Source organism: Trachurus trachurus (genome assembly GCF_905171665.1).
Source record: "Trachurus trachurus genome assembly, chromosome: 3".
Lineage (NCBI taxonomy): Eukaryota > Metazoa > Chordata > Actinopteri > Carangiformes > Carangidae > Trachurus > Trachurus trachurus.
In genome coordinates this window covers 39,925,430-39,937,445 of record NC_139893.1, presented here as the reverse complement: position 1 = coordinate 39,937,445, position 12,016 = coordinate 39,925,430, and the positions used below count along the sequence as shown (strand labels likewise).

Genomic DNA, 12,016 nt, shown 5'->3' with positions numbered 1-12,016 from the left:
GATAATGTTCTAGCCTGTTTATTATATATTAGTTAATTGATTTAATCAAATTCTTAGAGGAAACTGATCTCCCCTCACTGTCCTCATTCTCCCTCTCACTTCAAAACACACCAGATCCTGTGTATTCATAGAATTTGGACTGAGCCCATCCTGGGCACTGGGAAGGTGTCACTTTCTCAGCACTGATAAGAACTCCAGCTGGAGGGTGGACCTCATCACCTATGGACAGAACCAGACCAGCTAGTTTCCCCATTTGGCTCATGTTTAACAGCCTTCTCCTGTAACTCCAACAAAATGTGGAACTATTCCTTTAACACCCAGATCATTTTTCTGCCAGCATTTACTCAGCTCAGTGTGGCCCAGACAGCATGGCTGTTTCATTATTTAAATGGATCACCTAGAGCATTTTCTCCACACAAGTGCATCACATCATCTTTTGTGCGTGAAAAACCAACAGCACATGATCTCATGGTGTTTACCTAAAGAGGCTTAGTAAAAACTGCATGTGCTTAATTGTTCGGCGCAACAGAACAGAGCCCTTGTTTATGTGAACTTGGATGTCTGTTCTCATTCAGTGAAATGGCCCAGATTTGGAAGAGAGAAGGAAGGGCCACCCACAGGGCAAGGAGCTGTCATCGTTGATTCACTGGAGGCTGAATTTAGCAAATTCTTAAGCAGCCGCCCTGAAAAAAAACCCACCTTCTATGGAGAAACTTCACAAAAGAGACCTCTTACATTCTCCGAATGGGAGATTACTGGGAGGGCTGGAGCAATTATGCGTTCTCATGCTGAATGGAGTGGAGCAGAGAGTTTGTAGCTAATCTGCAACTCAAACAAGAGTAAATCTAAGATCATCAACGACGAATTACAATGCCAGGGCACAGGCAAAAACATAACAACTCAGGATGGGTGTGTGCGGGTGTGTGCGAGTGTGTGTGTGTTGGTGATTCACGCCATGCTTTTTTAAAAACCGTGGTGAAATACGCCCTCGGGCAAGAAACATCTTAGTCAAAGAGCCACTCAACACATTTGGAAGGAAACAAGCAGACAGCACAGCGAGAACAGGTAAAATGTGGAAACACAAAAAATTAGATTACACCGGCAGAATATAAATCAGAGGCTGTCACAGCGGCACTCCAACCGGGGGAAAGACTTAATAATAAAAATGTCAAAAAACTTCTGTGCACTTGAGTGTAAGCACAGAAGAAGCTTCAAGAAGTTGATTCCAGAGCTGCTGGTGTGTGTGCACGCAGCTTCCTGTTGTTTACACAACATGGCATCCTTAAGATTTTTATCCTATCAAACCAGATTATTGATCCTATTTGTGGCTCATACTTAACTATTACAGAAACCAAATATGTTTAACCTGATTTGTTACTTCTGTAGTTGCTCCTCCATACACAGTATTTGTCTTCATCCTAAATATCCAATAATGAAGACGGTACACAATCCTACGGTTATGTGTTGGCACTCAACAGGTAAGATTAGGGAAGTAACGTAATCTGGTGTAATACCGAGAAAGTTCACACTAAGTGTTTACACGTAACCAGAGCCAGGATCTTTCTGGTACAGTGTAACAGGCAGTTGGTTTGGTGTCTTACAGCAATTTACAAAGGCGGCCTCAAATTAGCATTACGGCTGAAAAGAGTAATTGCTCAAAGGGCGTTTCCTGCCCCCAGTGGAACTTAAGTGGGATTTAAACCCCGGTCATTTCTGCAACTTTCCGAAACCAGCAATCCAGCATTCACACCCACTTCACGTCATGCTGTTTAGACTCAATATGTCGCTGCGTCGAGACACACAGCAGCAATCATTTTCTCCCCTGGCTCGATGCTGGCCAGCCAAGCAACAGACTGAGCAGAAGTGCACATGCATGCGCTTGATTAGTCTAAACACAGTATGTTGGATTACATTGTTGATCCTGGATCAACTTCTTTGCTGCTTTAGTTGATTTAGCTCCCCTGCTATGCCAATGTAATGCTCTCACTGAAATGAATGAGAGCTCTCTCTGTGTGTATGTGTGTGTGTGTGTGTTTTTTAATGCAGCTCTATTGTTGGATTAAATGTGGCCTAAAGGTGTGAGAGGTTCAGGGACAGGTTTTTCACTGATGAACATTTCTCCCATGATTTTAGAAGTTCCTGAACCTGATGGTAGATTAAAATCAAATTAAAAAAACTCTTCCCAATCTCCTGTGCTTTGAGAAACCACTCAATTACTGTGGTTGCTGAACATTTTCCAAAAGACACCACCCTCATTTGGCAACATACTAATTTTTTCATTCTACCAAATCCCATTTTAATTGGAATGAAAGATGCACAGAAATAAACTTAAAGATCTTTTTTTATTTGTGCAAATTACCAAACAGACAAAGCAGAATGTAGAAAATCATGTATTTATGTCCTACATAAAGAAATATTCCCTTGGATAATGACAATGTCAGTTAACTGAAAACAGAGCAGATAATGATCATGTGTCTGCACTGACAACTCCCAATAAAAAGTTGGGAATGTGGCCATCTTTTTTGGAAAATATAATTTGCCATGTTCCCGTGAGATCAGGCCGTTCCTCCTCCTCGGCTTCTCCTCCGACGTCACTCTGCGGCTGATGGGACCAGCCCCTTCTTGGCACCCTGGTGGTAGTGACTCTCCAGCTTCCCTGTGAGGGGAAAGGGGTGAAAGGGAAGGGTGGGAGGGGAGAGAAGACGAAGGGATGAATCAAAACACCATCAAAGGGACAGAGTGACCTTTCTGAGAGCTCAAGGCCTGCTGATTAGAGGCGGCCTCGGGTAGACAGGGGAGAGCAGCAGAGACGGGAAGAGACAAGCCGAGAGGAAGAGAGAGAGATATGATGAGGTAAAAGGCCAATGACACACTTTATTCCGCAACAGGGAGAAACTAGACCCCCGCTGTTACTGGCAGCCAAATAAGGTGTCTTTAATTCTGCTGTACATATGTACAACATCAAAGTGATGCATACACTATTAGATTTCTAATGATTGCAGATTCAAGAAGGAATATCAGAACTGCATGTCTGAGATGCAAACAGACTTTTTCTTGTTGGAGTTTAGAAGGAGCTTTATATTAATTAAAAGAGGACTGGAGCTTTATACAATCAGACTGTGATGTGGGGAGGTTGAAGTGACGCTGTACAACACAGTATCATCAGCATACGTGCTAACCCAACCATCACAACTACTGGGAGGCAGCAGATATGAAAACCACTGATTATGAAGAATTATAAAACAGAAAGGTAAAATCTGGTCTAGTCGAGTTGTTAACTGTGATAATGAGCGAATACCACAGCTACTATTCTAAAGCCTTGTCACAGCATATCACTCCGCGTCAGGCAAGTATGAATGGAAGTTTGTTGTCATGTATCCATGACAACAAAAGGTAACCGGTGTTTTGACGAGGTTAACAAATAGACTAAATTAGAAAAAAAAGCTGAGTAAAAGACGTCATGCAGAGCTAAGGTCTGGAGAGGTGGGACTATTCTTGTGGGGCTATGTTGTTAGATACTAGCCTATGTATTTCTGATTACATAAAAACAACATGAAATCGATTGTATATTCCTCTTTCATATTGCCATTATTGGTAACCGTTTTATAAAAACAATACATCACTTCAGTCCGTGATATATGCTCATACCACAGCTAAGGGGCGTTCGCGGAGGGACGAAGCATTGATTGCTTAAATATCACACTGCAGTTAGAGTCCACCGATTATCAGTCAAGCTTATTATCAGATCTGATATTTAGCATATTTCCGATTATCAGAAATGATATTTGTTAGATTGATTATTGAAAAAATGTATCATAAATGTGCTACTTTGCTTCCATGTAGCCACCTCTCTGTCTGCAGGCGCAATGACATGGTGCTGAGCGATGTCCCACCCATAGCATCATCTGATTGGTTATACATCTAAACTAACAGCCTATCAAAACTGAAAGCTTCTGTGTAGCTAGCTAGCAGGGCTATGTATGTGTTGAAAAAAGCGAAAACTGGCAAAAAAAACGTAACAATCCTTCACAGTGAGATTTCAAAAAACAACACAATGTTATGAACAACATCCTTTGTTCATCCAAGGCGCACTGATAAAAGAGAGAGCAGGAGAGTCAGAAGAAGAAGCAACAGCTAACTGCTAAGCTAAAGTAACTATTCAATCAGAAGTTTACTTTAAAATACACTCTACATTAGAATGAGAGAGAGAGAAGGGGGGAGGAAAAACACGTCATGCTTAAAATAATAATGTTATGAAGAAACTTTTAAATTAATTGGTATTTCAGTGCATATATGCAGTTCCCATGGGGAAACAGCAGGGTAAACATCCAATAAATTCCAGCGAGGCATTTTGCAGCCTGAGCATACAACTGATAATTACTAATACACACTCAGCTGGTAATTTATTAGCTCCACTTAGCTAAAACTAAGGCTGTCTAATAAAACTGTCCTTCCTGAAGATTATTAAATTTAGTTTTTTTTATTAAAACTGTTTTAGAGACGTCTTGATTCGACTGTGGAGGATGCAGCTCTGTTTGCATTGCGTTATATGTTAAGATGTGTCTGTTATTCAGGCTGCCTTTATTGCTATAAATGGGGTGGACAAAATAATAGGAACACCTTGACACCACAAACATGGTACATCAGTTATCAGTCTTCTTGATTACCCATAGATAGATAGATAGATAGATAGATAGATAGATAGATAGATAGATAGATAGATAGATAGATAGATAGATAGATAGATAGATAGATAGATAGATAGATAGATAGATAGATAGATAGATAGATAGATAGATAGATAGATAGATAGATATTTTATTAATCCTGAAGGAAATTTATCTGTCAGCTGCTCCAAACATGCTCCAAACATGATTGTTACCAGGAACCTGCCCTGAGAAAAACCCCCCATCGCTCGATGCCAATGATACAATCATCTGCGTGCACTCCGGGGACAAATCCCAGGAATGTTAATGCCTGTGTACGTTTCATAGTCGGCCAAGAATGTAGCCATCAACAATTCTTTCATTAATCTTTCTGGATGTTGTAGCTGAGCCAGTGAGCAGCACCTGTATGAACTTGCTGATTAGCAGACTTCATCTTTCCCTCGTCATGAAACAGTAACTACCATTGTTCGGCGGTTATAATTTGTTGCTCGCCACCTCACGTGAACCTCAGATGAGAGTGTTTACAACGATGAAAACAAGTGACAATCTCAAAGGGTCTTTTTTTATTATCAAGTTGCTATTTATATAAATGCTTGCAGTCATGGTGTGTAAATCAAAGCCTGCAGACACACAGTGACTGGAGCTGACCTCCTAATCTACTGCAAACGCCCTCTCTCTCTCCGTTCAGCGTTCCTATTATCAATCACATTTCAAATTCCCCCATCAGAGCTCTTCCTCACAAACTATGCTCTGCCGCTCTTGTGCCTTTTCTGTGCACAACAGGGTTTTGATAACCCTTCGCTGACCACCATCTTTAACTGCCAGGCAAATAATAACCCTCAGTCTCTGTGGCGAACACAAGCCTCCTGCTTGTCAGAGCGGAGCATTAGCTGGCTGTTCTTCCCCCCATGGCTGAGGCGAGGGGAAAAAATGATACCAGTGTGACAGGCAGGGGTGGTGGTTGTCACTTGTGCTTTCTTTTCATGTTGTCACGTTGTGGCTGAACTCAGTGGGTAGTAGCAGCATAAACAAGTTGTTAAGGAGAAGTGCTGTTTGCTCACCGTTTCCAAGCCTGTCTGAATGGCTGTCAGTGTCTGTCTGTTCTGCCAGGAGCAAGTGCTGCTTAGGCGTGGGAACACCTCTGGAATTTTTTGGGTGAATGCTGCCAAAAGGTTATTCCAGATCACTAAAATGATAAATCCACCGTAACAGCAATGCATCATCAGTTTAAAAAAAAAAAAACAGCTTTTTTAAAACATTCAGCAGACACGGTCTTAGAGTAGTTCCACTCTAGTGTGTATTTTAGGAGAAAATAAATATTAGATGTTAAGAGCCCAATAACTGTATCATAAAATACTGAGATGGCAGCTGAACTCCGGAGAGCCAGAGTCAGAGTGGAGTTGTGCCAGCATAAGCAGACTTTTTCTTTTTTTTTTCTTCTTCTGGAGGTGTGTTAATGCTTGAAACTCTTCTGAGTCCCTCGGCTCTTTCTTGTTTCCTTTTAGGTGTTGTACGAGAGATGGAGTCAGTAATGTGGAAAAATAGCCTGGGCAATTTCCCTTGTCATGACAAAGTGGCATTTTTGTGAAACGCCGTGTTTCAGCTTATATGACAACAAACTGAATACACAAGTCACGGTGAGCACTCACACTGTGGTGTGTTGGTTGCTCGTGTGGCCAGTGTCAACACCGTTACACACGCATAGATCAGAGCCCAGTGAAAGATTCTCCAACGCCAAGGACACCTGAAGATGCCGGGATGAAAATGTGCTGTGTAGAAAAACATTTTACAGGGCTGTATGAATCATAGTGAGGTGAGTAATGTACAAGCCCTGTCATTAGGGATCTCCCATGCAGCCAGGCTGTGGCTTGTTGCTGGACAACAGCACAGACATTTGAAGTTACAATACAACGTAACAAAAGATGTCATCATTCACAAAAAAGGAAAAATCTTTTACCTGTGAGTATTTGTAAATCTTGATTTCAGGACAACCATGCACAAAGTAATCCATTTAGAAAAAAAAACTAAAAACACATTTTTCCTGACACAACATTTCAGTTGGAGACATTATCTCAGGTGCTCAACTTTGGAAGAAACCATTCATTCATAATTTGGTCACCTGGGAGCAGCATAAGAAGATATAAACACACAGCTGACACATCACCTGCTGAAGGTGTTATACTGCAGAGCAGAAGTGTCAGCAAACTGTTGTCTATTAACTCAACTAGCAGACACTAGCATCTATTAAAAGTCATCACCAACCGGCAAATGAACGTGAACTATTCAGTCTGTTTTTCTAACCTCTGAGGAGAATATCCATCTCTTTAGCTGCTACACGACACGTTCCACTCTGCTCATTAGCTACTTGCTAGCTGTCTGCCTGCAGTGTTGGAAGGCTTTTTCTGTCTTCCTCAGGTTATTATTTTTACCCCTTCAGGTAACACAACCACAGAAATACACGGGAAAATCCTATTTAAAGTAATGTGGAGGTGAGATTTCCTTAAAGGAGACATATTATGCCCCTTTTCCACAACACATACACCTTTTGCTAAATGAATGCCAGAGTTTTTGAGCTGCTATAAGGTGACTGACTGCGATGTTGTCTAGTTGTGCAAAAACCTTTGCAAACGATAACACGGGCACGTTTGCCTCCTGAGTGAATCCTATCAGTATTGACTACCAGTAGTGAATGCAGCATGGAGAACAACATCAGAAGTGATGTAGCCTTAATTTTCCATGTCACGTTTGCAAGTTTCTCTTTTGTTGTTATCGACTCATTTTCACTTTGACCAGTCTATCTCCTCAGTGCCTGGGTTTGAATTCAGCCAAAGTAAGACCTAAGTTGAATGATTAGCTGTCATGTTGTTCACACTGTCACCATAGCAATTTCAGAGTATTTATGCAGCTTAAAGGACTGAATGTTAGAAACCACTTAGTATTTTTTTCTTCTGTTGCAGGGTAACAGTTTGAGAAGCGTCCTCAAGGCAATTTACTGAACTCATTAAAATCCACCCTTAAGTGAAACATGGGAAAAATAACGAGATTTTGTGCGACTCGCCCTGGATGTCCAAGGACAGCGGCAACAACAAACACGGGGTACAGTAAGTGGGCCCTTGTTGTCACGACTGTCAGAGGGAACACTCTCTGGCTGCACCAACAAGTCAGACTCATTATATTCACCAGGAAAGTCAATCCACCGCTGTTACATATTCCATGTGTGAAGGCGACTTTTGTTAATGGCTCTGGAGCTGCTGAGCTGTCGCATTTCAGAGTAGGTGCTGCGGAGCCGAGAGAGCTGGAGGGAAAGCAAGCAAAAGAGATGGGGGGAGGTGGTGGCGGCGGGGGTGGTGGGGGTGGGGGCTGCGAGTGAAGGAGTGGGTGGAAAAAGCAGAGAGACAGCAAAAATGAGACAGAAGGGATGAGGAGAGGGAAAGAGACGGGGACGGGGAGGGGTGCTGGGAGAAAGGGATACAGATAGGAGGACAGAGAGAGAGAGGGAGAAATAGAAAGGCTGGCCCATCGATTGGCTGAGATAATTTCCCATTGATTGCTGCACTGTTTGGAGATTGCTGGAGAAAGGTTTATTGCCCACACGCTGCAGCTGGGGAGGAGGCCATAAAATAAGCACAGGTTGTCTGCAGAGGGCTAGCTCTCCATCATCCAGCCTGTAAAACACACACTCAGCCACACAGACACTCACGTATACACTACCCTTGGATACTCTTTTTTACATAATCACAAATACGACTGCATGCATACTATTCCCATTACACATAATGGGAGAATGCAGCTCATCGCTGATGGAAAATGAATGCTCATAATCTCCTGAAAATCCAGGGCAGTAGTGCAAAGAGTATTTATTAGAGTGAAACAGAGGCCCACTGACATCCTCCTTGACATCAATAACATGCAGGCCCATCAGCTTCCTTGCAATAATAATCACAAGAATAATTGGCTGGTTGCTGCCTCTCTTTCTGCGAGAACAAGTGCCGACAGTATAAAAAGGTGGTATTTTGTATGCTCTCTTTTCATTACACACCAGTCCCAATGCACCTGGATAATAAACCTAGAGCGGCTATGCATGTACTCTTTACCCACGTGTTGATGCACCTCCTGATGGCACACTCTGACACGAGGAAATTGCTTCATGCCTGCAGACGGTGTCACAGAAAAGTAAAGTTAAAAGTGGAGCAGCACCAGCTCTGTGATTGAATGTGACACCTCCAACAGTATCTGTTACACCGATCCCCACTGGGCTCCAACAATGACCAATTCACAGTCTACTGCAAATGTACTGCAGGAGAACAGGGGGAAAAAGGCTTTAACAATAACTGAATGGCAGGATTTCATGGATTCAATTCAAACATGGTGTCAAGAAACAGGAATTTCTGACTTTCCAGCGCTGTGCATAACACTACAGGCCAGAACCTACAGTCACAAAGCCAACGCTAACATGCTGATATTTCAGCTTGTTTATGTTACCATGTTCACTTTCACAGGTTCAGCCTGCCAACAACTGCTAATTAGCACTGAACACGAAGTACAACTGAGACTGTGCTGCAGAGAGAGTCAGTAGGATGCATCCTCTGGGAATGATGAATGTCCAACAGGATTTGTGCTAATACTTTCTGTAGTAGAGGTCAGAGTTATTCAGATTCATTGTCTGGGCATCATGAATGTTGGTACAACACTGAATCACAATCCATCCAAAATTCACAAAAAACAAAAACAGTTGTTGAGATATTTCAGTCTTGGACTTAATACCAAACCAACATTGCCACCAGCTGAGTCACACCATGTACACTGCACAGCTAAAAATGTTACATAATGTGCTGCATCAGTGGGTAGTAGTAGTTTTTTATAGTAGCTCAAACATCTGTGGATTAACACATTTGGTTCATTAAGTGAGAGTTGAAGCAGCAGGCAGGTGTGTGTGGTACAGACTCAAAAGTATTGTTCATTGACAATCACAGGATCCATGAAGTCTGTATACCTACCTCACTACCTACCAAGTCTACCATCTCCCCACCGAGATGCGCGGATAGGCAATTATTTAATCCGCAACCGCATCACAAAAGTGGTCATCCACCCGCCATCCACCCGAACCAACGTTTTTTCAAAACCACACCCGCCCGTTGTTGTATATCTAATATGGACAATGGAGGTGTACGGCAGGCTGCAGCGCTTCAGTTCGGTTCAGTAATATTTTTCACGCGAGCTGCGAGCGCCGAGAACGCCGTCTGTCAAGCTGGATAGACCAGATCTTACCAGACAGGAAGTCGGGCACAGAAAGGTGAGAGAATCCGGTCAATTTTCAAAATAAAATAATTAAATGACGTTTAATTAAAGCAGAAGTGAGTGATCCGGTCGTTTTCGCTAATGCTGCGTTCCAGGCAGGCTTTTGAAATCATAAATTACAGCTTCAAGTCACAACTTACGACTTTGTAGCGTTCCAGGCAACCCACTCGTGTTTTTCCGACCTGTTTTACAGGTGAAAGTCACTATAACGGCCACTCGTAACTTCCGACCGGTGAAATACCAGTACGTCTTTTTGTACAGTCTATGTACCAGATCGAACTGGTACGACGTCACAGGTCGGAAAAAAACGAGTTTCCTTGAACGCACCATAACAGTCCTCGTCGCTACGTCGCCACATTCACGGCGTTCCTTGGCTGCACACACAGCCCTGCATGCCGTTCTCTCTCCTCATTGGATAAAAACTGTAGGATACGATAAATGTTTTCTCTTCGGCTCAGAGCAGAGCAGAGTGACTGACAGACCCGTGATTCAGACCAAACACTCTATGTAAGTGATTGCTGTCGGAAGATATAACTATTTAAGACTTATATTAACACAAATATATCACTCACTTCTGCTTTAAGTTGTTGCTTGTCCGTCTATAAATATTTGTCAGTTGCGTCTGCACACGAGACACACACACACACACACACACATGTTTAAAATGACATGTATGTGTGGATAACCTGCCGTACGCCACGCATTAGTGGCCAAGAGATAATTATTGTCATTTCCATGAAGAAAGTGTTGACTGTTGTTGCCGATGCTCTCAGATCAGGAGTGCGTTCCTCACATTGTGTGCGCAGTTGCAGCAAGCAGAACTATGTTTTTAAGAAGTAAAAAAAATGTTTTAGAAAGACTAGGCCTATATTTTCGTTAGGTAAAAATTTTTTCTGAATTTTTGAAATGATTACATACAAGTTCTTTCAATAAATATTAACTTTTTAACGTTATAATGCTCAATTACGGGGGGAGGGGTGCACAGTGAAACAGACAGTGCCTGATGAAAAGAGTGCTGCTCGTTTTTTGTATGTGGGTAACAATAGTTAACTATGTATATATTTTTCCTAATTGGTTCAACCGCCACCCGCCCTTATCTAATTAAAATATATTTTTTCATCATGTCATCCGCCCGACCCGCGGTTTATCCGCGGATGTGCCCGCAAACCGCACATCTCTACCACCTACCAAGCTACCTCACTACATACCTCTACCTCACTACCTCTCCATCTACCAAGCCACCTAGCTACCTCACTACCTCCCCACCTACCAAGCCACCTAGCTACCTCACTACCTACCTCACTACCTCCCCACCTACCAAGCCACCTAGCTACCTCACTACCTACCTCACTACCTCCCCACCTACCAAGCCACCTAGCTACCTCACTAGCTACCCACCTACCAAGCCACCTAGCTACCTCACTACCTCCCCACCTACCAAGCCACCTAGCTACCTCACTACCTACCTCACTACCTCCCCACCTACCAAGCCACCTAGCTACCTCACTAGCTACCCACCTACCAAGCCACCTAGCTACCTCACTACCTCCCCACCTACCAAGCCACCTAGCTACCTCACTACCTACCTCACTACCTCCCCACCTACCAAGCCACCTAGCTACCTCACTAGCTACCCACCTACCAAGCCACCTAGCTACCTCACTAGCTACCCACCTAGCTACCTCACTAGCTACCCACCTACCAAGCCACCTAGCTACCTCACTACCTCCCCACCTACCAAGCCACCTAGCTACCTCACTAGCTACCTCACTACCTCCCCACCTACCAAGCCACCTAGCTACCTCACTACCTCCCCACCTACCAAGCCACCTGGCTACCTCACTAGCCACCTAGCTACCTGGCTACCTCGTCCCCTAATGCAGCAGAGTGCCTCATGGAGCTCTTTGACACACAGCTGCATCAGACTTCACTTACACAGACAGAGCTTGTTCATGGGATCTATTTATGGTCCAAAAGGAATTGGCCTTCAATGAGGAAAATTTGCCAGCTTGGCCTTTGAACATTCAAAGAGAGTTTAGTGTGCTTGATAA

General features: G+C 43.2%; 1 protein-coding gene across 1 annotated transcript in view; it reads right to left on the bottom strand.

Moving 5' to 3' along the window:
* Positions 1-2,329: 2,329 nt before the first annotated feature.
* Positions 2,330-12,016, bottom strand: part of trip4 (thyroid hormone receptor interactor 4) — a 100,098-nt gene continuing 90,411 nt past the window's right edge. The window contains exon 13 of the mRNA XM_083969375.1: positions 2,330-2,656. Coding sequence (XP_083825501.1) covers positions 2,592-2,656 — 65 coding nt within the window. The 3' untranslated portion in view covers positions 2,330-2,591. The remainder of the gene's footprint in view (positions 2,657-12,016) is intronic.